The sequence below is a fragment of the Arvicola amphibius genome, chromosome 12 (genome assembly GCF_903992535.2).
Source record: "Arvicola amphibius chromosome 12, mArvAmp1.2, whole genome shotgun sequence".
Classification (NCBI taxonomy): domain Eukaryota; kingdom Metazoa; phylum Chordata; class Mammalia; order Rodentia; family Cricetidae; genus Arvicola; species Arvicola amphibius.
This window is the reverse complement of record NC_052058.2, coordinates 122,937,678-122,964,611: the sequence shown is the minus strand read 5'-3', so window position 1 is coordinate 122,964,611 and position 26,934 is coordinate 122,937,678. Positions and strand designations below refer to the sequence as shown.

The window sequence follows — 26,934 nt, the reverse complement described above, 5'->3', positions numbered from 1 at the left end:
TGCAAGTTTGGAAGGACTCCACAGATAATGAACTTGTGTCTAGATGTAGCACAAAATGTCCTCTGAGTGTGAGCCTGAATTCTTCCTCACTAGAAATTTCAAAATGTGCACCTGGGAAGTTTAAAAATCATGCAATGCTTTCTTTAGCAGCCAAGTTTGTAGTTCTGCTGATGAGCCCCTTTTCCTTGTTGCCTGCAGCTGAGAGGACAAAGAGGCTCTGATTGGTCCACATCCTGGAGAGTTAATACAAGAAGTTGAGACAGCCCCAGAGCCCCAAGGTCTGTGAGAAGGCAGGAGCACAGGCTCTCAGGCCCAGCCTCTCCTCACCTCTCACTCCTGTTTTGTGCATATGGAAAGGACTGAGGGAGTGGAGGGGGATCTAGCCCACAATGCTTGAGGGGCGCCTTAGACGGACCTGCCATTCCATTTTCGAGTTGAACTGAGACTGCAGGGATTTTCAGTAGCTGACAGGAACAGAGTTGTCCTTCTGTGAGGAAAAAGGTATTTGTGGAGCTAGATCTCTTCATATACGTTCATGTGCCCAGAAAAGAAGGATAAATGTCCTCAGCCCCCAGGAGGTTGTATAGAGGTTGCACAGCAGCCTGCTAGCAGATGCCATGCCCTGCCCGACACACAGGAGTGTGGTGAGGGGGATAGCAGTACGCCAGGCTATAGGGCGATGCTCTGTTCATCTCTGCCACTTGTTCACTCGGGTTGGAAGACCACTAAGTTTCCAGTGAAGACATTGGCGAGGTGAAGGGATCGACACCTTATCCCAGGAGCAGCGGATGCAGCTGCTTCTCTTTCCAGGAATGACCTCCATTGCTGAGGGCACTGGTGGGAAGGTGAAATTTCTCTCAGGAGCAGCCATGCACGCCATTTCTGCAGAGACTCACAGGTCAGCCGAGAATGTCAGCGTGAATAGGAGTACCCCACACTCCACTGAGGCCCTGGCAATACTCCCTCTCTATGACATTCCCCTCCCTAAGTCCTATGACTGGGAGGCCTGGTGGCAAGACACCTCCAAGTCCCTTGCATGGGAGGCCCAGAGCCCTCACTTCCCCAAGTGTCCCAACGGCCAACTAGCTCATAATGTTGAGGGGCACCTTACAGCAGACCTGCCACTGGAGCTGAAACAGGACTGCAGGGACTTTCCATAGCCACTCGTGACCCAGTGTTATGAACAGAGAAGAGAATTTTACCTTCACAGTCAAACTAGTGTCAGGAAAACAAAGGCACATGGTGGTGAAGCCTCCTGAGCCAGCACTCTAAACTGGCTCTGTTATGGTAGCACATGCCATTCTTCAAACTACGTTCCTTTGCACTTGGTACATCTGTATCACACCACTTCCCCCACGACACAGAGACCATTGCAAAAGAGGAGACAGAAAGACTGCAAGATCCACACATGGTGCCTGACTGCAAGGAAGCTCTTTTCCAGACACAGCCCCTGCTTGCACGTATGGACTCACAGAGTAGCGAGAGTGACAGCATGCTCAGTATCAGCACGCGCTCAGGCCAGACAAAATCTCCGCGTGGAGAGGGGAGATAGACACAAAGTCACCCCAGCCGAGGAGCTAATGGCAACTGATAGCCGCTGGGAGAGAAAGAGTGGCTTTTCTTTAAGGGTTCAGGTCCTACTAAGTCAGCCATGCTGTGGTGAACGGCCACACACTCAAGTGTATATGAGCAGAACAAATTGGGCTTGGTGGATTAAAATAATCCAAGAGAACACAAAGGTGGGTTGGTAGAGAAGGCTGGGTGGGCCTGGGAGGAGTTGGGGGAAGAGAATTATTGTGTTTGCTGTCCCTGTAATAAACACCATGACTGGGATGGCCTGAATGAAATCCGTCCCACAGGGTCATAAACCTGAGCTTGGTCCACAGTTGGTAGAACTGTTTGGGAAGTGTCAGGAGATGTGGCCTTGTTGGACAAGGTGTGGGGTGGGCTTTGAGATTTCAAAAGCCCACACACCATTCCCAGTGAGTGCACTCTGTTCTCTCTCTCTCTCTCTCTCTCTCTCTCTCTCTCTCTCTCTCTCTCTCTCTTGTTATCTTAATATGTAAGCTCTAGGCTACTTCTCCAACACCATGATGGTCAGCCTGCAACAGGTTCCACACTGTGATTGACTCACCCTCTGAACTGTGAGCCCCCAGTTAAATGCTTTCTTCTATAATTTGTCTTATATGTTATGGTGTTTCTCACAGCAATAGAAAAGTAACTAAAACAATGACCAAAAGTAGCTTCTGGTGGAGAGAGTTTACATGGCTTGTAGGTTACATACAGTTTATCCTCAGGGGAAACTAAGGCAAGAACTTGAGGTAGTAACTTGGCATCAGGGGCCATGGAGGAATGCTGCTTACCAGATTATTCTCCATGGCTTGTTCAGCCCACTTTCTTTCTGTCTGTCTTTGTTTTTTTTTTTTTTTTTAAGATAGGGTTTCTCTGTGGAGACCTGGCTGTCCTAGAACTCACTCTGTAGACCATTCTGGCCTTGGACACAGAGATCCACCTGCTGCTACCTCCTGGGGGCTGGGATTAAATGCATGCAGCATCACTGCCCTGCTCAGCCCCGCTTTCCTATACAACCCAGTATGGCCGGCCAAAGGACAACACTGTCCCAGGGGCCTATGACCTCTGACACCAACCAATAATCAAGAGAATGCCCTACAATGCAAGGCAAAGTGACCTGCACTTTAATCCCAGCACTCAGAGAATATTTGTGAGTTTGGAGACAACCTAATCTATATAGTCAGTCCTAAGCCAACCACGGTTACATAGTGAGAATTTGCTTTGAAATAAAGAAAAAGTGAGAGAGACAGAGAGAGAGAGAGAGAGAGAGAGAGAGAGAGAGAGAGAGAGAGAGAGAGAGAGAGAGAGAGAACTTAATTCTCAATTGAACTACTTTCCAGGAAATTCTAGCTTGTTTCAATTGAGAAAAGGTCAGTCAGGATGGAATAATAGGATAAAGTAAATTATTGGAAATTCTCAAAGAAATAATAAACAGTGAGGGGAAAGAGAAGTAAATTTCAGTCTGCTCCTCTAGCTTTGTCAGACATGCTTTCACACACACACACACACACGCACACACACACATACACACACATGCGCGCGCGCACACACACACACACACTTTCTTTTTGAACATACTCAAAAACAACTAAGACAGACTCATTATATTAATAAGATATATTTTATTGAGTGTAATATAAAGGATCTGAATGATAAGAGCCCATTATCTTAGTTTAGTAGAAACCATGTTTTTATTGCCAGTGTGTATGTTAAGTGTGCATCTTTCAGGCTTTGATTTTTCACACTTTAAAGAAATACAGTGTGCCACCCCTACATGCTATGTTTCTGATAACCTTCCCTGTGAGAAAACAGCGTGTGTGTGTGTGTGTGTGTGTGTGTGTGTGTGTGTACCTTTTTGTGACACAGGGTATCGTATATCCCAGGCTAGCCTCAACTTACAATACAACCAGGGCTGGCCTTGAGCTTCTGGTCTGTCAGCCTCTACCAACCCCAGTGCCAGGAATGTAAGTGTGCACCATCACCAGGTTTGTATGGCTCTGGGGACACCTCTAGGGATGCATGCGCACTATGCAGGCGCTCCTAAACTGGGATCTACCTGTGGTCCCCAGTGCAGTGTCTAGGTTAGGATTCCTAGGGTAGGATGAGGCTTTCTCAAAGCAGTGCTCTTCTCTATAGGAGAAGAGACCACAGATGACAAGGTCTGGAGTCAGACTGCGCATAGGTCGTGACTGATGAGGCAGAGTGGCCTCACTACACAGAAAAGCCTGGGAACAACAATGACAAAATCAGAGAGGCCTGGGTATGACCAGAAGATGTTGGGGGTTGGGACACACATCTGATCTATATCAAGGAGGAAACTGATGATCAGCAGACCAGGGCTCATCTCAGAGCAAACTCTACTTGCCGAGGAGCCTGACAAGGTTGGCAGTGCTTGACAGGGGAAGCTGATAGGGCTAATGGCTGGAGCAGATTGGGTGGGGCTATGTAAGGGGCCTGCTGATAGGGCTAATGGCTGGAGCAGATTGGGTGGGGCTGTGTAAGGGGCCTGCATGGCTTTAGGCAGGTGCCCAGTGGTCACATCTCTTCCTCTACTCATCTTCTATGTGATGATACATAGCAATTCTTCGCAGAAAATATTTCTGAGAGTTCCCAATTTCCATCAACCAATTCCATTCGCAAAGTATTTGTTGGCTATCTCTAGATTCTCTGCGGTTCCTGTGGACACTGAGAACAAGGACATACTGTCATGGGTAGGGGAATACATCTTATGGCCTAGTCCCCTCAGTGCAGCCTATGTAGGAGGCTCAGAACTTCTCAGGGAGGCCATTGGGTCTGAAGTAATTAGGGTTCTTGCCACTTCGGCCCCATTCCTCGGCTTCCTTGGTAGACTCCAGGCTTTCCAGTCCAAAGTTTCTCATTCCAAAATAATACCGGTTTAGGAGCCCTTGAAAGTATTTCTTGCTGGTGCTGAAATCCAAGGAAGGGAGGCAGGATATGAATGCCAGAGTGAGACAGTCCCACCTCAAAGGTCCCTCCTCCTCACCTATCAGGAAATGACCCAGAAAATACTGGAGGAGTAAAAACTTAGCCACAGGAAAGAGGAAATATCAGTCCCTTGGGGAAGGGCCTCAGCCTGCTTGTCCTTTTCACGCCCTGTGACAAGATGGATTTGAGACCGCATCTTGGTGTTCACTGTGTCATTGTGGGTGTTTCCATCCCCACTCCCCATCCTTTCCCTCCTTTTCTTGCTCTCCAGACCACCCAGACCCTGCAAGCACAGACAGTGGGAGAGGCCACAGGTAGGAACAGTTAGAGGCAGGAAGCAGCAGGACCATTACCTGATTATTTTAGCAGCCCAGATGCCTCCAGCTCCCCTCTGTTGAGCCTCAAAATTTCCCCGAGCAGAAAAGTATCTGTCTGAGTTTGGATAATTTGCTTCTACATTGTCCCGATAGGCTCTCCACAAGTCCCAAGTCCCTGTGAAGGAAGGAAAATTACAAAGGTCAGCCTGGGGTCATTGGAGAAGTGGAGGAATGCAAACTTTCTGTGGATTTTCATATTTCACCCCTTGACAGCATAATCCTTTGAAATGTCCATGGAGGCGAGTGTATGTGCCTTGGGATGTCTTCCATGGTGTTCATAAGCAGGGCACTCCTCCAAGGATTATTTTGGCCTGGACTGATTGAGAGATGATGAGTCCTGGCTGGGTGTCATATGGACCTGTGTGCACGCTACACAATGAAGGGTGGACCTGTCACATAAGAGAACCAAGAGGTGACATTGACATCCCAGGCATGAGAGTCAGGGACAAGATTGTGCACGAGAAGAGATGGAGAGTGCATTTTAACCATGGCCACTAAGAAAAACACAACCAATAGTGTGTATTAACTACTGTTCTCATGGTGGTGATGAAATCTCTGACAAGCAACTTAGGGAAGTGGGCTGTATTTTGTCTCACAGTTTGAGGAGAACACATGGCAGGGTGACCAGTGTAGAATACATTAGTAAACTGTGGTATTGAAATGCACGAGGACTTGCAATGTTGAGTTTCCAGGACTCCTACTTCCTTGTTCTTGGCTGTTGTTAGACTAGGGGAGGAATTGTGTAGAAATAACTATCTGCAGGTGTGTGCACATTTAGTAAGCTCGTGTCTCTAGGACATACTGAGTGTTCACTTGCACTCCAACACTGGTAAATTTGCTGTCTGTAACTTTGCTCTGTGGAAGACACTCTCTGGAAGTCCCGACTCCTCTGGATCAGTATCAGCAACACAGAATGGACCTTTTGGCCCTGTCTGAAGATCCCTCAGATGGTGCCAAGTGACCAGTGTAGAGTCAAGAAGCCACATAAAGCCACAGTCCTTCCCTGACTCTGCTCTAGGTTTTAAATGCGTACCTGCACTGGACAGCAATGTGGCCTCTGCTCAGCGTGCGTCCTGGAACAGTTAACTGTGCCCATCACCTCTTCCTTCTTACCTTGTATGGCCTCCTTGAAGAACGAATAGCAGCCATCACCACTGACTCCCATGAACAAAGAGCAGAAGACAAGGACTGTGGCAAGCCTCATGGTGCTGCAGAGCCATGAGAACAGACCTGCAGACTGATGGTGCACACACCTGTAGTCAGAACTCCCAAGGCGGAGACACGTGGCTCTCAGACTCTAAGGCCAGCCTGGTCTCCTAGGCAAGTTCTAGGCCAGCTGGAGCTACACCGTGACACCTTGTCTCAAACAAAGACAGACAGATCCGTACTTTCAGCAGTAAAAACAATCTAACCTGCATTTTTATTTTTCATCTCTGAATCCTTGCTGCAAGGATGAGAATAATGGACTTTAGGACTCTCTTCCAGGTTACTGATTGAATAAACGAGAGTTTCAGGGAATTGTTGGCTTGTAGCCCACTTGAACGTAGTGAAGCTGACTAAAGCTGATCAACAGCCTTTCCAGAGTCCCTCTTCTGCTGAGACCTCAGTGACACAGAAATGCACTCCATGCAGTTGTCAGTCCATAGCCTGTGTTCCTAGGATGTCTGAGGCCCACACTTCCATCCCCAGCCTCACCACACAAAGCAATTCCAGCAGCACAGGCCTTTGTTCCCAGCACTCGGGAGGTGGAGGCAGAAGGATCAGAAGCCTAAGTCCATCCACAGCTACGAAACTGGTTCCAAGCCAGCATGGGCCTCATTAGACCCTATCTCCAGGGGGAAAGTCACCAGAAAACATAATTGTTCCCAATTAGAACTTACCAACTTTATATGAAGATGTTCTCAGGAGCACAAGAGCAATGCTCCCTGGAAAGGAGTGCCAGCTTATTCCCTTTCCCCAGCTGAAGTTCCAGAGGACATAGGGCGCTAGGACCAAGCGGCCATGGAGCAGCTGCGCTCTCTCCTGACTCCAACAGTGATAAGAAGAGCCCTGTTAAATCCAGCTTGGCAGAATTCCTCTTGCTCAATCATTCCTGTAAATAAACAGCCACAGGCTGGGACGACAGTTCAGTGGTAGAGTGCTTGTCTAGCATGTGTGAGGCCCTGAACTCAGGATCCAGCAGCAGAAAGGAAGAAAAATTAGCGTATTGAGTCAAGAGCTGCCGTGTTCATAATAGAGTTTTTCTGAATTACACCAAAATGTTTGTCTTTTGACTCATTTTCTTAATTCCTACCTCCTTGCCCCAACTACCCTGGATGACACACTGCAAGCTGTAAGCTGAAATGAACCCTTTCTTCCCCAATTTGTTTTGGGTTATGTTTTCTCACACCAATAGAAACCCTACTAAACATGGGCACAGTTCTGAAAGGCCAGACTCCTAAAGGTCAAGGGCTTGGTCACTGTAGTTGCTTACAAGGAATCCCTGTTACCTATACAGTGCCCACCCAGCCTCTAGTTTCATTTCTGTGGCCGGGATAAACACCCTGATGAAGAGAGACACAGAGGAGGAGCGGGTTTATCTGGCTCACAAACTAGGTTGCAGTCCATGACTGCAGGGAGTCGCAGCAGTAGCAGGGTAGACAGCTCACTACACCACAGCTGGTCAAGGGCAGAGAGAAATGAATGCACCCGTGCTGTCTGCTTGCTGTGGCTCTTGGTTAGCTTTCTTCTTTCTTACACAGTTAGGAAGGACCCAGCACATGAAAGGGAACAACTCATTGTCAGGGCCGGTCTTCCCACCTCGCTTACCAATCAAGACAACCCCCACAGACAAGCCCACAAGCCAATCAGATCTAGCAATCTTCAGTTGAGAATCCCATTTCGGGTAATTCTAGGTTATGTAAATTTAAAATTTAAAACTCACCAGCCCAGGGCAGACTGTGGGGCCACTGGCACTGAGACCAGGATTTATCTCTACCATTTGTTCTGGCTTTTTGGAAACCATTCTCTCTGGAGGGATACCTTGTTCAGCCTAGACATAGGGGGAGGGCCTTGTTTCTGTCTCAAGGCAATGTGCTAGACTTTGTTGATTCCCCATGGGAAGTCTTACTCTCTCTGAGGAGTGGATGGTGGGTGGGATGGAAGGTGGGGGAGGTGAAGTAGCAGGAGAAGGGGAGGGAGTGAGGGATGGATTTCACACGTAAAATGAAAAAGGCAGCTTTTAAAAAATAATTTTTTAAAAAAGTTTAGATTTGTGATTTTTTTTAAATTGTTCTTAAAAGATTACCTTTCAAAATAAGCAACAAAGTGATTTGTCCTTTCTTTGTAACTGCAAAATACAGCCTGTCAATACAGACCTGACTGAGAAGAATATCTTACTTGCCTACATGGTTAATCTCTAACAAGTTGTTTGAGTATAAATGTAATTGTTTTTTGGGATAATTTTTATTTCACCTCTAATACATGAAATGATTAATCATGTAAAAAACATGCTATTTTTACTGTAAAGAATAAAAAAAATCCCAGCCCATACAGCTTTAGTACGTCTGTACACATTTGTCAACTGTACACATGGAAGGACCTAACTGAAGGTTCTAAATATTTCCTCATGCAATGTATGATTAAAATGACAAGTAGGAGCCATGTAAGGGTGCTGACCCAACATTTAGAAGGCTGAGATAGGAGGTACATGAGTTCTGAGTCAGCCTTGGCAACATAATGAGAACAAGTCTCAAAACAATATTAAAAATGCAAAAAGTAGGCAGTAGTATATGCTTTTAATTCCAGCACTCAGGAGGCTGAGGCAGGTGCATCACAGATTTCAAGGCCAGTCTGGTCTGTACAGTGAGTGAGTATCAGGATAGCCAGGGCTACATAGAGAAAACCTTTCTTAGCACAAAATAGGCAAGTTTCTCCATTTGTCTAAATCATGAGGCACATAAATTGAAGCCATGAAATTAGCTTTCATGGATAAGGCTGCAAATAATCTCTCTCTCTCTCTCTCTCTCTCTCTCTCTCTCTATCTATCTCTCTATCTCTCTATCTCTTTCCTTCTCTGCTGGAGACCTAGGTAGCTGATGGGCTCAGGTTCTCATTGGCTTAGTTGATACCCAGTCACAGAAGAGGGCAATCTAATTTGCTGTGTACATGAATTCAAATGCTAATCCTACTCACAAACATTCCCACACACAAACTAGCGCTCAATCTGCACACACGCCTCAGAATATGATCCATTTGAGGACACTGGTCCCCTCACATTGAAACACCCTGGGACTTAGTTTTAATCAAGGTACATTCTGGAGACTTGAGGGGGCCCTGAACTTTAGGATGTCTGCTGATGGGACAGCTGTCTTTGGTGTGCATGTGTGCAGATTGCTGCTGCAGTCACTTCTGTAGTCCTTCCTGCTTCCCTTCCTCCCTTTCTCTCTCCCTCCCTCCCCTTCCTTCCTTCCTTTCTTTCTTTCTTATTTTTTTTTTGGCTCTGACAATTAAAGCTTGCTTGGAGATCAGAGGGCAGAGCTAGCCACTAGTTAACCATAGAGGCCAAGCAGTGGTGTTGCACACCATTGATCTCAGCACTTGGGATCTCATGCCTTTCATCGAAGTACTTGAGAGGCCCACATTTAACACTAGGGAGGTGGAGACAGGATTAAAGCCCATTCAGCCTGAGGATTCATAGAGACAGGACCCCACCCATTCAGTCTGAGGATTCATAGAGACAGGACCCCACCCATTCAGTCTGAGGATTCATAGAGACAGGAGCCCCTATTTGGTCTGAGATTTAGTAGAGGAAAGAGGAAATCTACTCTGCTTCTCTGATCTTTCAGCTTTCAGACTAATATCTGACTTGAGATTTTTATTAATTAAGATTAATTAGGATCACATTTCACTTTCTTTTTTTTCTCTTCCTCTACCTCTCCCTTCCTTCCTTCCTTCCTTCCTTCCTTCCTTCCTTCCTTCCTTCCTTCCTTCCTTCTTCTATTTGTTTAAAGTATAAATGTCTGTCATTATTGGTGGAAATGATAAACAAACAGAAGTGTTCTGAAGGATGGGTAAGGACTCAATGATTTGTACATACCGTGGAAAATGCTCTGAAATCGGTGGAATAAAGACCAAATTGGTAAGGTAAGGAGATGGTGCATTAGGAATGATCAGAAGATGCATATAGACAAGACAAGATATGCTAATTGCTGGGATTTTTTGCTTTCAATTTCTAGTGCAGAAGCTAAACTCATGCTAGGAAGCTTTTCCTGCAATTGTCTTGGAAGCAGGTGCCCCCTGAGACAGATTAGTGGAGAAAGTGAATGACAGAGTTGTTATGGCCTGAATGGAGCTTCCATCATGGATGCCCTTGTGCCAAGGTCTGTGAGCCTAGTGTGAGACAGGAGTGTGTTCTGAGAGGCACAGATTCATGGTTTCTGTTGCTGTAAAAATATCTTAAACAAATGAAATCATTGAAGAAAATGAATTTTACTTAAATTTTAGAGGAATAAGAATTCGTCATTCCTACTGGCTGAGGTGTGGGTGAGCCAGCCTCGATGTTGTGTGCATGGGAGAATGTCCCCCCATTAATCATCTTCATATGGAGGCATGGGTGGCAGGAAAATGCCCCACCTCACACCCATCAACTCCTGATTCAGGTGGAAGAGCCTGCCCCGAGGTCAGAATAGTGAGAAATGCCATGTCCCTCATCAACTGCAGTACTTGGGAGAGCAGCCCCTACACCTCACCTGGACAACACAGCAGAACTGGACCTGAAGATGCAGGTGTAGGTGAACTGACCCTGAGGACTTCAAACCAGGAGAACTGGCCCCACTCCTTGCTCATTGCTGCAAGGGGTGAAATAGCAAGGACAACGCTGGAGAGCTCCCTCTGGTGGTGAAGACGGGAAAGAGCTTGCAGGCTGACCAACCCTGCAATTACACAGGCCCAGAACCAGAGTTGTGTTGGCCCCCCCCGCAACGTTCACCCCATCTGTGACCTGCTGGAACACAGGAGAGTGACTGAGTGTTCCTGCAGACCCAGGGCTTCAGGATTTCCTGGACCCAACAAGAGGACGATGACCCGGTGTGAATGGTGAAGCAGAGACCTGGGACCTTGAACTAGACTAATGATCTCTTGCAATGAACACATGCTTGCAACATTGTATGGATAAAGGGGTTACTGCTCACTGTGTCACACAAGAGCTCCCAGGACTCGATTTTCCTTTATTCTTTCCTCTCCCTTTTTCTTAAATTTTGTTTTATTTTGATGGTGGGGCAGATGGGCTGGATTTGAAGGCATGCATGATGTAAAAGATCCCAACAGAGGCAGAGGCTCGGTGATGTGGATGTCTCCCTTACAAGTTCACATTAGAAATTTATCCCCAGTTTCTGGTGGCAGTGGGCTGTGGTGGTTTGGAGGTAAGTAGGAATAAGGAAAGGCCATAAAGTCTGGATGACCGGGATGGCTTTAATGTCTTTGTGGGAAGAGGGAGGGACCTGAGCTACCAGGCTTGAACTGTCTCACAGTGTAGGATTCTCAGAGTGGACGTGATACAAGACCATCACCAGGGGCCAGATTCCACCCTTGGACTTCACCGCCTATAGCATCAGGAACTAAATATACTTCTACATTTTATAAACTTTCCGGGTGTTCATATTAAATACAGCAACAGAAAACACACTTATACTTTATTTACTTAAAAATAGATTTATTTCGTTGTATATTTCCATGTCCCTACCTCTGTGTGTGTACGTGTGTGTGTGCCTGTGTATGTGTGCCTTTGTGTGTATGTGTTATTGAGACACAGGGATGGATAAGAAAATGTGGTACATTTACACAATGGAGTACTACAAAGCAGAAAAAAAATAACAGCATCTTAAATTTTGCAGGCAAATGGATGGAGGTAGAAAACATCATTTTGAGTGAGGTAACCCAGACATCACATGTACTCACACAGAGGTGGTTTTTAAACATAAAGCAAAGAAAACCAGCACACAAATCTCAATGCCAGAGAACCTAGACAACAATGAGGATCCTAAGGTGGCCACAGAAGCATGTGAAGTGCAGGGCTGATCTGTGGAACAAGAGGCATTTTTATTGAAAGTGTAGGCTACTGTGTCAGCATGTGCAATCACTCACATGCTCTGCAATTATTACACAGCATGCAATTCCTCTGACTTCCCACAACAACAGATACTTAACTTTCGTCTAAACATTATGTTCTTTTGCTCTTATTATTCTCTGTAATAGAAAGCTACTTATCCAGAACTCTTGCGGCAATTGGAGGAAAACCCATGGCTTTCACAGGTTAGGTGAGTCCTCGGTCACTCACCTAGTTCTAACTAGAGCCAAGGCTCTGGCCCAGAGCAGCCTTTATGAACAGAGAGAGCATGCCCTTGGGTTGAACTCCTACTGACCCTGCATCCTGCTCTAAGCTGCATTAGCACCAGCTATCCCTTAGTCTATCAGAGCAGAGATTCCCTCCTCCTGTAAATGGGGAACAAAATGGCAACTCCTCTCCTACTGTATTATATCAGTGAGAATCTTTGCAACCACTGCATGGATTTTTGCACAACGGTTTAACATGGGAGACATTTAAATTATTAATATTATAGTGTCATAAACATTTTAAGTAAATGACAATAAATTATATAGTTTGCAAAGCTTTCCAAGGTTATTTATATACTTCAGAGAGCCTAAAATCATGTTTGTTTTTATTTAAATTGAGACAGGGTCTGCTTTGTTAAGAAAATTACCTTAATTAATACTTTTCATATGACAGAAAAGGGCTAAAAAACAGTTCCCAACACTGAACACCATACACATGTACGGGGATGGTGGCTGGAAACATATCTGGACAGTGTGATCATTTACAAACACATTACCAGGTGTAAGGTCCACTGAGGATGAGACAAGTTAAAGCATGTGCCTCCAGGATTCTCTGCACCTCACACTGCACTCTGCCTGCAGGGTCCTCCTCTGTGATTCAGTCATGCTCTGTATTTATCCACCATGTAGTTATTTATTTCTGTAAGTTCCTTATATAGCTAAGGACCGCTGAGGCAAAGACTCAGCTAATAATTCACAGGGCACTACATGCTAAAAGATTATTAGTGCAGACAGGAAAAGTAGAAAGCAGGGTATGGTTATTTTTAAAGCCAGATACAAGAGACAGAGGAATGTTCTTTGCAGGTGAGTGCTGGTAATAAACTAGAATGTCTATGGAGAATCTGAGATGATGAGGAAGAGTGTGGGCTCAGATATCTGAGATGAGGAAGCAGCATTGTCAAACGTGCTTCTCCTCTCAAGCAGAAACCTCAAAAAGACTGAGGGCTGACAGACCATGTAAGTAGGTGATTCCCATGGAGGTGTCTCTGTGAAACACTTCCATCTAGTACTCCTAATTTAAGTGTTTCCAAGTATGGTTGGCCCATTTTGGGAGAGAATAAGGAGGGACCAAGCTGGGAAGTAACTGAGGCCATGATGCCTTTTGAGATTCCCAGAATGCAGTGAGGTGAGCCTTCTGTGATGTCACAGATAAAGCCCTGCCCTAGGAACAGCAGTGTTCTCTGCCTGAAGACAACACAGTGTCCACCAAGGAGGGTTGGGATTCGAAGCCAGCCCAAATGTCTGGGTAAGTTTGGGCAGTTTTCTGGGAGGGACACTACCTGAAATTCAGCACATGAGTGACCCACTCAGTGTGAGGCACTTCTTCATCGGAACCTAAATATGGAGACTAAACAGAGTGAGGGACTGGAAATGTTCCTGCCCGAGGATAGTTCATTCCAAGCAGGACGAGGAAGAGTAGGGATGAGAAGCCTCATAGCAGTGAGCCTAGCACCCAACACCACAGGGAGAGAAACCATCCTCTCACCAGAGACAGGGGCCTTGGAAGGAAGCTGCACAGGCGTCTCTGGACCAGGACTCCAGCTTGCAGCCTAGGTAAGGAAGGAGGAACATTGCTGTTCACATGCTCACATTAGACCTTCACTCAGAGCTTGTCCAGGGAAGGGGAAAAGCATCTAGGATACTGATGTCTGCTTCACTAAGGACTTCTGTTGTACCAATGTCTTCATTTGTACTCATAGCTGATACAATCCCTGAACAAACATTACTGTCACTGTCATAAGAAACATCACGGCAGACTCTACCCTCTAATTCTCTCCTTCTGTACATGGTTGTTACCTTCATGTGTGCTCATGTCTGCAGGTTTATAGCATAGTTAGGAAATAACTTAGAGAGGACACTGAATGCTGTCCTATAGCTTCCCTACCAATATCCACATTGTTGTAAAAGTTAGGGTGATTTTATAGTCAGACTTTGTTAATAACAATAACCTCACCACATGGACAGCCTTCTACTTTGCTGGGACAGTGTGCTACGCACAGTGTGGGAAATCATGGTTGTTCCTCAAGCTACACTCAGACAGAGAGGAGGAAGCTGGACAGACAGAGGTATGGTCAGGCCTCTGTTACCTCATAAACTATCCAAGGAAAAGACTGTGCTGTTGATAAGAGGGAATCCTGTGTCTATGGAGGTGGATTGGATTCCCGAAGGAATCGCAGGTATTCTTTGAGGTTTGAGGCATGTGGAGGGAGACATACATGCAGGATATCTCCTAATATGGCCTAATTAAACATCACTGTGCTATACTGGGAAGTAGAGAATGAAAAAGGGTATGAGGCACAATGTGGTTTTGAGGGTCCTTTTTTTTCAATTCAGGGTTTCTCTGAGTAGCTTTGAAGCTTGTCCTGGAAATAGTTCTTTTTTTTTTCTCATGGTTTATTTTTTTATATTTAAAAATTTCCATCTCCTTCCCTCCTCCTCCCCCTTCCCTCCCTTCCTGCTCCCCCTTCCCTCCCCTCCTGCTCCCCCTTCCCTCCCCTCCCCTCCACCCATACCTCCCCTCCCTCCCTCTCAAGGCCAAGGAGCCATCAGGGTTCCCCACTCTATGCTAAGACCAAGGTCCTCCCAACTCCCCCCAGGTCCAGGAAGGTGATCGACCAAGCTGAGAAGGCTCCCACAGAGCCCGTCCATGCAGAAGAATCAGAGCCCAGAGCCATTGTCCTTTGCTTCTCAGTCAGCCCCCGCTGTTGGCCACATTCAGAGAGACGGGTTTGGTCGCATGATCCATCAGTCCCATTCCAACTGGAGTTGGTGATCTCCCATTAGTTCTGTCCCACCGTCTCCATGAGTGAACGCACCCCTCTCGTTCCTGACTTTCTCCCTCATGTTCTCGCTCCTTCTGCTCCTCATCAGGACCTTGGAAGAGAGCACAGACCCCCTACCCCCACTTCCCTCTGCAGGCTTGTGTCGGTTTCTCCCATGCCTGTGTCTCCCAAGCTTTCCCTAGTGTTCTCAGGTTTCCTGCTCCTGTTCTAAGGCCATCCACCCAAAGGGGTCAGACTCTGGCCTCCAGGCAGGTCTGAGGATTCCTGTGGAGGGGTGCAGGCTCCTTCAGATTGTGCTGCCAGGTTCACTGTGTGGTATTCCATCCCGACCTGCCCCGACCTTGGCCCTTTTGTCTGGGCTGCGACCCTGGGCTGCCTGGAATCCCTGATCCTGTGCCCTGACATTCCATCTGAACTGGAAATAGTTCTTGTAGACCAGGCAGGTCTGAAACGCACAGAGATCCACCTGTCTGGGTGCTGGGATTACAGGTGTGTGCCACCACTGCTTGGCCAAGATGCCTTTTAACAGGACCTGTGCCATAAGAGTAGACACGATTTATCTACTGTGAAATAAGCTGAGGAACTTGCCAAACAAGATTCATGGAGATGACACCCACAACTCACCAGAGAATGAGGTCAAGAGATGACATCACCCAAACTGTATAACTGACTGATACAGGATGAAGCTTGTGCTTGTGCTCTAAGTCCTGGCAACTCTCAGCTATGGCAGCCCATAGTGTCCAGGACAGGTGGGAAATGCTTCACAGACTCCTACTTAGGGGTCTGAAGGGACTTTGCGTCTTTCCATCATTAATCTTCTCATTTCTAACTAGGGATTGTGCCCACTATGACTGAAGTTAGAGACAGGATATGACACAGAACTAAAGCCATCTTCCTAACCCTAAACCCTACCCACTATGGACATTTATATTTAAATGCTATGTTATACCATGTATGATCTAGATATGTGTGTGTTTACGTGTACATCTATATGACGGCATGTGCCTTCAGGTATTACAAGCATGCAAGTAGGTGTAGGAGCAAAGACCTGAATAATGGTGACAGGGGCTCAATGTAGTTCTTGAGGTATCCTGATCTAACACACTGGACTCCTGGTAAGAAGCCAAAAGAGCAGTGAATACAAGCCTGTCTGCAGAGTGACATGCCACACAAAATATCCAGGACAGAAACCTATATAGAGCAGAAAGAAAAGGTCTAGAGATGACCTGGTCTAAGACTCAGGGGTAGAACCTACAGGTGGTTAATGACCAACAGCGTCACATGCCACAACTGTGATAATCCCTCGGGAAGCACATGCAGTACAGGGAGGACAGGGAGTGCTTCACTGGGACCTTCTCTTAGGCTTCTCCAGATGTGAACTTGCCTGAAAACAACCATCTTTATTCTGGTTCCAGGCCTTCACTACTGAGCCATATGTAGCTATATCACACTCACAATATCAACTTTTTCCACCTGAATTTTCATTTAAGAAACTTGTGTTACTATATCTGTTACCTGTGCATGAATCTCTACATAAATATTCATGTGCGTGGCAACTATGTTAGTTCTTTATTTCTACTAATCTACACCTGTACTTTTTGAGAAAGGTAAAATCAGCTGAGGCAGCCATTACCTGTGTCAGGACTCCTGGATCAAAATTCAGCAGGAAGAAGCTCTGCTGTTACTCCATTCTTCAGGGACTGACATTCTCAGAAGTCATCGACTACAATGACAGGGTCATGTCTGGGAACTTCATGACATCCTGTTTCCTAGGCAATCCTACCTCAAGCTGTGTTCAGTGGTGGTGAGGGGACAGGTTACAGGGCAAATTTAACAGTCAGCTTGGTGTCCAGGATCTATTAGATGGCACAGTCCAATTCAGAGGTCTAAACAAATTTCCTGACAACCTTAGAATCAGAAATTAAAGGCCAAATATTATACCTTGCACATTTTAGATGAGTTTGACTCATGACCACTGAACTTGCTCATGCCAGGTATGAAGTCCACTCGAGGAGGAGGAGGACTGGATGTGAGCTTGGCCCCAAGCCATCGTCAGAAATAGAGTCTTCAGGTACTTCTGTAAGTAAAAGACCAAAAACCATGAATGTACAACAGTAATGGATTACCTGTCTCTCCTCAATACATATTCATCTTTCTATTCATATCATGTATACTTTGTATCATCCGGATGGTGGGGAATAGATGTCTCTGTTTGTACATGTTTTCATGAGCACGAGTCAAAATATACCAGAAAGAACAGCAATATTCTCCTCAATACTATCCATACGTCTATTGTTTTGATGTTTCTCTTTCGCTTTTTCAGAGAAGCTACCCTAATAAGAAGACTAATGTAAAAGTGTTCATCTTTTACATTACATGCAATTTCTGTATTAATCGCATAGACTCATACATCCAAGGAACAAAGAAGAAAAGATATGGGCCTGGGCCTAACCTTTACCGTGAATTGGCCTGGGCCCAAAGAAGAAAAGATGTGGGCCTGGGCCTAACCCTTACTCTGAAGACGCCTGGGCCCAGTGAAGAAAATACGTGGGCTCGGGCCTAACCCTTACTCTGAAGAGGCCTGGGCCCGATGAAGAAAAGATGTGGGCCTGGGCCTAACCCTTACCCTGAATTGGCCAGGGCCCAAAGAAGAAAAGATGTGGGCCTGAGCCTAACCCTTACCCTCCAGAGGCCAGGGACCAATGAACAAAAGATGTGGGGCTGGGCCTAACATTATCCTGAAGAGGCCTGGGCCCAATGAAGAAAAGATTTGGGCCTGGGCCTAACCATTACCCTGCAGAGGCCTGGGCCCAATGAAGAAAAGATTTGGGCCTGGGCCTAACCATTACCCTGAAGAGTCATGGGCCCAATGAAGGAAAGATGTGGGCCTGGGCCTCACCTTAAGCCTGAATAGGCCAGGGCCCAATGAAGAAAAGATGTAGCCCTGGGCCTAACATTACCCTGAAGAGGCCTGGGCCCAATGAAGAAAAGATTTGAGCCTGGGCCTAACCATAACACTGAAGAGGCCTGGGCCCAAAGAAATAAAAATGGGTTCCCCGGCCCAACACTTACACTGACGAGGCCTGGGCCCAATGAAGAAAAGAAATGGGCCTAGGCCTAACCCTTACCCTGAATTGGCCTGGGCCCAAGAAGAAAAGATGAGGGCCTGGGCCTAACCCTTACCCTGAATTGGCCTGGGCTCAATGAATAAAAGTGGTGGGCCTGGTCCTAACTCTAACCCCAAATTGGCCTGGGCCCAATGAAGAAAAGATGTGGGCCTGGGCCTAACCCTTACCTTGAATTGGCCTGGGCCCAATAAAGAAAAGATGGGGGCGTGGGCTGAACCCTTACACTGAAGAGGCCTGGGTCCAATGAAGAAAAAATGGTGGCCCAGGCCGAACCCTTACACTGAAGAGGCCTGGGCCCAATGGAGAAAAGAAATGGGACTGGGCCTAACCCTCACCCTGAATTGTCCTGGGCCCAATGAAGAAAAAATCGGTTCCCGGGCCGAACCCTTACACTGAAGAGGCCTGAGCCCAATGAAGAAAAGAAATGGGCCTAGGCCTAGCCCTTACCCTGAATTGGCCTGGGCCCAATGAAGAAAAGATGTGGGCCTGGGCCTAACCATTACACTGAAGAGGAATGGGCCTAATGAAATAAAGATGTGGGTCTGAGACTAACCCTTACCCTGAATTTGCCTGAACCAATGAAAAAAAGATGTGAGCCTGGGCCTAACCATAATACTGAAGAGGCCTGGGCCCAATGAAGAAAAGATGTGGGCCTGGGCCTAACTCCTACCCTGAATTGGCCTAGGACCAATGAAGAAAAGATGTGGGCCTGGACCTAAGCATTTTACTGAAGTGGCCTGGGCCCAATGAAGATAAGATGTTCGCCTGGGCCTAATCGTTACTCTGAAGAGGCCTGGGCCCAATGAAGAAATGATGGGGGCCTGGGCCTAACCATTACCCTGAAGGGGAATGGGCCCAATGAAGAAAAGATGTGGGTCTGGGCCTAACCTTTAACCTGAATTGGCCTGGGCCTAATGAAGAAAAGATGTGGTCCTGAGCCTAACCATAATAATGAAGAGGCCTGGGCCCAATGAAGAAAAGATGTGGGCCTGGGCCTAAGCCTTACACTGAAGAGGCCTGGGCCCATTGAAGAAAAGAAATGGGCCTGGGTCTAATCCTTACCCTGAATTGGCCTGGGCCCAATGAAGAAAAGATGTGAGCCTGGGCCTAACCATAACACTGAAGAGGCATGGGCCCAAAGAAGAAAAAATGGGTTCCCGGGCCCAACCCTTACACTGAAGAGGCCTGGGCTCAATGAAGAAAAGAAATGGGCCTGGGCCTAACCCTTACCCTGAATTGGCCTGGGCCCAATGAAGAAAAAATGGGTTCCCGGGCCTAACCCTTATACTGAAGAGGCCTGGGCCCAATGAAGAAAGATGTGGGCCTGGGCCTAACCCTTAAATGAAGAGGCCTGGGCCCAATGAAGAAAAGATGTGGGCCTGGGCCTAACCCTTACCCTGAATTGGCCTGGGCTCAATGAATAAAAGTGGTGGGCCTGGTCCTAACTCTAACCCCAAATTGGCGTGGGCCCAATGAAGAAAAGATGTGGGCCTGGGCCTAACCCTTACCTTGAATTGGCCTTACACTGAAAAGAAATGTTCCTGGTCCTAACCCTCACCCTGAATTGGCCTGGGCCCAATGAAGAAAAGATGGGGGCACGGGCTGAACCCTTACACTGAAGAGGCCTTGGCCCAATGAAGAAAAAATGGGTTCCCGGGCCGAACCCTTACACTGAAGAGGCCTTAGCCCAATGAAGAAAAGAAATGGGCCTAGGCCTAACCCTTACCCTGAATTGGCCTGGGCCCAATGAAGAAAAGATGTGGGCCTGGGCCTAACCATTACACTGAAGAGGAATGGGCCTAATGAAATAAAGATGTGGGTCTGAGACTAACCTTTACCCTGAATTTGCCTGAACCAATGAAGAAAAGATGTGAGCCTGGGCCTAACCATAATACTGAAGAGGCCTGGGCCCAATGAAGAAAAGATGTGAGCCGGGGCCTAACCCTTACACTGAAGAGGCCTCGGCCCAATGAAGAAAAGAAATGGGCCTGGGCCTAACCCTTACCATGAATTGGCCTGGGCCCAAAGAAGAAAAAATGTCGGCCTGGGCCTAACCCTAATACTGAAGAGGCCTGGGCCAAATGAAGAAAGATGTGGGCCTGGGCCTAACCCTTACCCTGAATTGGCCTGGGCCCAATGAAGAAAAGATGTGGGCCCGGGCCTAACCCTTTCAATGAAGAGGCCTGGGCCCAATGAAGAAAAATTGTGGGCCTGGGCCTAAACATTTTACTGAAGTGGCCTAGGCAAATGAAGATAAGATGTTCGCCTGGGCCTAATCGTTACTCTGAAGAGGCCTGGGCACAATGAAAAAATGATGGGGGCCTGGGCCTAACCATTACCCTGAAGAGGAATGGGCCCAATGAAGTAAAGATGTGGGTCTGGGCCTAGCCATTATCCTGAAGAGGCCTGGGCCCAATGAAGTAAAGATGTGGGTCTGGGCCTAACCCTTACCCTGAATTGGCCTGGGCCCAATGAAGAAAAGATGTGGGCCTGGGCCTAACCATTATCCTGAAGAGGCCTGGGCCCAATGAAGAAAAGATGTGGGCCTGGGCCTAACTCTTACCGTGAATTATCTGGGCCTAATGAAGAAAAGATGTGGGCATGGGCCTAACATTATCCTGAAGAGACCTGGGCCCCAATGAAGAGAAGATGTGGGCCAGGGCCTAACCATTATACTGAATTGGCCTGGGCCAAATGAAGAAAAGATGTGGGCCTGGGCCTAACTGTTACCCTGAAAAGGCCTAAATGCAATGAAGAAAAGATGTGGGCCTGGGCCTAACCATTTTACTAAAGAGGCCTGGGCCCAATGAATACAAGTTGTGGGCCTGGGCCTAACCCTTACCCTGAAAAGGCCTGGGCCCAATGAAGAAAAGATGTTGGCCTGGGCGTAACCCTTTCCCTGAATTGGCCTGGGCCCAAAAGAAAAGATGTGGGCCTGGGTCTAACCCTTACCTGAATTGCCCTGGCCCAATGAAGAAAAGTTGTGGGCCTGGGCCTAACCATTATACTGAAGAGACCTGGGCCCAATGAAGAAAAGATGTGGGCCTGGGCCTAACCTTAACCTTGAAGCGGCCTAGGCCAATGAAGAAAGATAGGGGCCTGGATCTAACCCTTTCCATGAATCGGCCTGGGCCCAATGAAGAAAAGATGTGGGTCTGGGCCTAACCCTTACCCTGAATTGGCCTGGGCCCAATGAAGAAAAGATGTGGGCCTGGGCCTAACAACTATACTGAAGAGGCCTGGACCCAATGAAGAAAAGATGTGGCCCTGGGTCTAACCCTTATCTGAATTGCCCTGGCCCAATGAAGAAAAGTTGTGGGCCTGGGCCTAACCATTATACTGAAGAGACCTGGGCCCAATGAAGAAAAGATGTGGGCCTGGGCCTAACCTTAACCTTGAAGCGGCCTAGGCCAATGAAGAAAGATAGGGGCCTGGATCTAACCCTTTCCATGAATCGGCCTGGGCCCAATGAAGAAAAGACGTGGGTCTGGGCCTAACCCTTACCCTGAATTGGCCTGGGCCCAATGAAGAAAAGATGTGGGCCTGGGCCTAACAACTATACTGAAGAGGCCTGGGCCCAATGAAGAAAAGATGTGGGCCTGTACCTAACTCTTAACGTGAAATGGCCTGGGCTCAATGAAGAAAAGTTGTGGGCCTGGGCCTAACGCTAACCCCGAATTGGCCTGGGCCCAGTGAAGAAAAGTTGTTGGCCTGGGCCTAACGCTAACCCCGAATTGGCCTGGGCCCAGTGAAGAAAAGATGTGGGCCTGGGCCTAACCCTTACCCTGAATTGGCCCGGGCCCAATGAAGAAAAGATGTGGGCCTGGGCCTAATGCTAACCCCGAATTGGCCTGGGCCCAATGAAGTAAAGATATGGGCCTGGGCTTAACCCTTACCCTGAAGAGGCCTGGGCCCAATGAAGAAAAGATGGGGGCCTGGGCCTAACCCTTACAATCAAGAGGCCTGGGCCCAATGAAGAAAAGATGTGGGCCTGGGCCTAACCCTTACCCTGCAGAGGCCTGGGCCCAGTGAAGAAAAGATGTGGGCCAGGGCCTAACCCTTACCCTGAATTGGCCAGGGACCAAAGAAGAAAAGATGTGGGCCTGGGCCTTACATTATCCTGAAGAGGCCTGGGCCCAATGAAGAAAAGATGTGGGCCTGGGACTAATTTTTAACCTGAAGAGGCCAGTGCCCAAAGAAGAAAAGATGTGGGCCTGGGCCTAACTCTTACCCTGCAGAGGCCTGGGCCCAATGAAGAAAAGATGTGGGCCTGGGCCTAAGCCTTACCCTGAATTTGTTTGGGCCCAAGGAAGAAAGGATGTGGGCCAGAGCCTAACCATTATAATGAATTCGCCTGGGCCCAATGAATAAAAGATGTGGGCCTGGGCCTAAGCCTTACCCTGAATTGGCCTGGGCCCAATGAAGAAAAGATGTGGGCCTGGGCCTAACTGTTACCCTGAAAAGGCCTAAATGCAATGAAGAAAAGATGTGAGCCTGGGCCTAACCATTTTACTAAAGAGGCCTGGGCCCAATGAATACAAGTTGTGGGCCTGGGCCTAACCCTTACCCTGAATTGGCCCGGGCCCAATGAAGAAATGATGTGGGCCTGGGCCTAATGCTAACCCCGAATTGGCCTGGGCCCAATGAAGTAAAGATGTGGGCCTAGGCCTAACCCTTACCCTGAAGAGGCCTGGGCCCAATAAAGAAAAGATGGGGGCCTGGGCCTAACCCCTACAATCAAGAGACCTGGGCCCAATGAAGAAAAGATGTGGGCCAGGGCCTAACCATTACCCTGAAGAGGAATGGGCCCAATGAAATAAAGATGTGGGTCTGGGCTTAACCCTTACCCTGAACTGACCTGGGCCCAATGAAGAAAAGATGTGAGCTTGGGCGTAACCATAATACTGAAGAGGCCTGGGCCCAATGAAGAAAAGATGTGGGCCTGGGCCTAACCCTTACCCTGAATTGGCCTGGGCCCAATGAAGAAAAGATGTGGGTCTGGGCTTAACCCTTACCCTGAATTGACCTGGGCCCATTGAAGAAAAGATGTGGGCCTGGGCCTAACTGTTACCCTGAAGAGCTCTGGGCCCAATGAAGAAAAGATGTGGGCCTGGGCCTAACCATCATTCTGAAAGGCCTGGGCCCAATGAAGAAAAAATGTGGACCTGAGCTCAATGAAGAATAGTTGCTGGCCAGGGCCTAACCGTTACCCTGAAGAGCCCTGGGTCTATGAAGATAAGATGGGGGCCTGTGCCTAACTCTGAATAGGCCTGGGCCCAATGAAGAAATGATGGGGGCTGGGCCTAAGCTTTACCCTGAAGAGGCCTGGGACCAAAGAAGAAAAGATGTGGGCCCAGGCCTAACCCTCACCCTGAATTGACTTGGGCCCAATGATGAAGAGTTGGCGGCCTAGCCCTAAACTTTACAATGCAGAGGCTTGGGCCTGATGAATTAGACGGTTGGTTCTTAGCCTAATGCTTACCCAGAAGATGTCTGGTCTTAATGAAGATGATATTGGGCCTGGCCTATCCCTTATTCTGAAGAGGCCTGTGCCCCATTAATATAAGATGTGTGCTTAGACCTAACCTTTACCTTTAAGACCCTTTTATGAATAAAAGGGATTTGTGGACTTGGCCTTAACCCTGACATGAAGGAGTCCTGGGACCAATGAAGAAGACATGTGGTCTTTGGCCTAATCCTTTTCCCTTAAGAGGTCTGGTCTTAGTGATGAAGAACTCGGCATGGTCCTACCTGTGACCTTGAAGAAGGCCAGAACAAAACAAGAATAGATGTGGGCCTGGGTCATTCCATAACCCTAAATAGGCTTGGGACCAAAGAAAGAAGAGATGTGGATTCCATAACAGTGAAGAGGCTTGAGACCAAAGAAAGGATGGATGGGAACCTGGGCCATTCTGTAACACTGAAGATGTTTTGGCCCTAGTAAGAGAAGGTGTGGGCCTCACCCATCTTTATCCATGAAGAGGCTTGGGCCCAGATTATAAAGGTATGTTGGTCTGAGCCTATTGTTCATATGGAAGAGGGCTTGGCCTTAAGCAAAATATGACCCTGTGGCTGCTTCAAACTTGAAGAGACCATGCCCAAATGAAGGGATGCAGGCCTGGTTCATTTACCTAGCCTAATGAGCCCCTGCCCTTAGTAAAGGAAAAATAAGTGGCTGGGTCTACTTTTGTCCATGTAGAGGCCTAGGACCAACAAAGAAAATCTATGGGCCCGGGTCTATTGCTAAACATGAAGAATCCCAGCCCAAAAATAGTAGAGATGTGGGTTTGGGTGAATCCCTAATCCTGAAGAGACTTAGGCCCAAATAAAAGGAGAGAAATAGGCCTGGGCCCATCTCTCAAACTGAAGACTTTTGGGTCCAAAAAAGGCCTTAGGATCTGTGTCTATATCTTATGCTCCAGAGTCCAGGGCCCAAAGCAAGATGAGATGAGGCTCAGGGCCTCTCCATGAATGCAAAGAGCCCTAAGCCCAAAGAAGAAGAGATGTCTGTCTGGAGCTATACCTGACCCTCACCAATAATGGGCCCAGAGCATCAAGACATTTGGGAAAATACAAAACTAGCAAAGGCCTAAAGACCCAAACACATAGGAGTGTGTCCATGGTGGAATCAAAAACACAAGTATCTCTGTCCTGGAACAAACAGAGCCCTGGGACAACTGGCCCAGATTCATTCTCTCCTAATAAGCTCTGGACATAAAGAAGAGTGCCAAGGCCAAAACTAAAGAGGATCAGCATTGTGTTTAGACCATGTACCATGAGCCACATTGGTCCTAGGCCTCATTTTCAGCTATTTTACAACCAGCTGAGACATCCATGTAGACACATCCTAGTTTGTTCATCCATAATCGTGGCCTTGACCACACTACTCTCTTTCTGAGCACTCATGTAAACTGACATGCTCAAAATTAGGTGTGTGGGGCACACACATATACTTTATTCAATGCTGACCACATCCTCAACACACGTCAGCAAGTATGAACCATTGCTGTGATGTGCCAGGGCCCATATTGAAATGATCTATCAATATAGACATAGCACATAAAAAAGTGTCATACTGTGCCCTCTAACTGTCTGAGACATAATCTTACCTTGAATTAAAGAGATCTTAAACTGATTTCTTTAGGAATGAACAGTTCTCAAATGTAATTCACGCAACAACCTGTTTTCTAAGAACTGTCCACTAATACAAATTTGGTCTTGTTCTGAGTAACTGACTCCTGGTCACATTATATCTTTCAAGATTCAGAACTTGATGACATAATTACTAATCTAGGAGCAAGGCCATGAACGGACCTCAAAGGAAATCTGTCGGCTCCCGAACTGCAAGTATTCTGGGCGATCATCTTCAAGGGTGTATGGGCCGCACCCTTGCTCTATGCATTCCAGGACAAAATCCCACCACAGAGGAGCCAGGCATTAAAGGGACCAAACCTCATCTCAATGATCAAAGGAAATGAACACCCAATAACCATGACCAGGACTCAAGCCAAGCATTATCTTCATGTAAATTAATTTTGTTGGACAACCATAGCCTCATCTGTGACCCAGGCCATGCCATGTTCACCAAGACAACTGGAATCTTCATCAGTGAGTGACATCAGGTCATAAGCCATGAACTCTGATCCAGAAGAAGTTCATCTTAAAGCTTTTTTTGGTTTTATTCTGGTTTGTGGGTTATATTCGTGATTGCTCCAACACAGGCAAAATTCTCCCAAATGTGTCAAGGCAACCTCATGGCTTTGAAATAGTCTGGACCACACATGAATGTCAAATGACAGGAACACAGCTCGGAATGAAGGGTGTGTGGGCCGCACCCAGGAAATCCTGTGTCCATGTCAAGAACAACAGTTTGACCTTGGGTCTGACCTAGGACATGTACTACTACAGTAATGTCTACACACTAGAACACCATGAGTTGGTTGTCTGAAGAATGAGAAAAGGACAAAGGCCATAAACTGACACTATGGGGTCCTGCCAGCTTCCTGATTACCAGTAAATCACGTTAAGATTAAATTTTAGGGTATGTGGGCCGCACCCTCTCTTTACAAACCAAGTACTTTTCTGACAGTAAGGAAGCCAGGACCACAAACCATGACCTTGAATGTGACAAAGACCCACTCTCCTTAATGATCAAAAACATGGTCATAACTTAATACATGGCACATGGCCCTAAACTGACTTTAACTGGTTTTTACCTGAGGCTAGACTCTGTTCACCAAACACATTAAATGAAGAAAGAAGGCCTCCTGAGTAGATGACAGACCCCAGATTGATGGCAATGTCGGCTGTGGCTAACTTTGCACCAAGAAACCTGTGTCAAATTTGAATTCTCTCCATCAAATGCAGGAGATATGCTCACCAGGGAGGACACAGGAGCATGAAACATGGCCTTCATTATGTGTGGGAGACCGCAAACAAACAATCTGGGCAGATTTGGCAAGATGAGTGTGTGGGCCGCACCCATGAGCCATTATATGCCGCCCCATCTCCAATAGCTCCAGCACAAGTGATTGTGTTTGTGTTGAACAACACCACAGCCTCAGCGAAAAATGGAACCACCACAATGACCAGAGTTGGTTTTGTGGTATATGACATCAGCCTCACAGACTTCCAGACTGTGGTCTAAATCTTCATTTCCTGATCTATCAGGTTCCCCACCTTCTCAATGCTGACTTTGGACCTCAGCCTGACCTGATTAGAAACATTAAGAAAACCATTGGATTTTGAATGTCATGA

The 26,934-nt window shown here is 47.2% G+C and overlaps 2 protein-coding genes across 3 annotated transcripts in view; both read right to left on the bottom strand.

Annotated features, from left to right (window-relative positions):
* Positions 1-26,934, bottom strand: part of LOC119802706 (serum amyloid A-5 protein-like) — a 226,863-nt gene that overhangs the window by 6,006 nt on the left and 193,923 nt on the right. Inside the window, exon 1 of one of the 2 annotated variants that reach the window (XM_038313796.1) lies at positions 416-437. The exons of the other annotated variant lie outside the window; for it this stretch is intronic. Within the exon in view, the coding sequence (XP_038169724.1) occupies positions 416-422 (7 nt within the window). The 5' untranslated portion in view covers positions 423-437. Of the gene's footprint in view, positions 1-415; positions 438-26,934 lie in introns of those variants that run through there. 2 annotated transcript variants of the gene reach the window in all.
* On the bottom strand, positions 3,175-7,683 carry LOC119802710 (serum amyloid A-4 protein-like). The gene is made up of 5 exons (XM_038313802.1): positions 7,544-7,683; positions 6,776-6,987; positions 6,009-6,132; positions 4,872-5,010; positions 3,175-4,500 (listed from the first exon to the last, which is right to left on the bottom strand). Exons 3-5 carry the CDS (start codon positions 6,097-6,099, stop codon positions 4,338-4,340), a joined length of 393 nt encoding a protein of 130 aa, XP_038169730.1. The 5' UTR covers positions 6,100-6,132; positions 6,776-6,987; positions 7,544-7,683; the 3' UTR covers positions 3,175-4,337.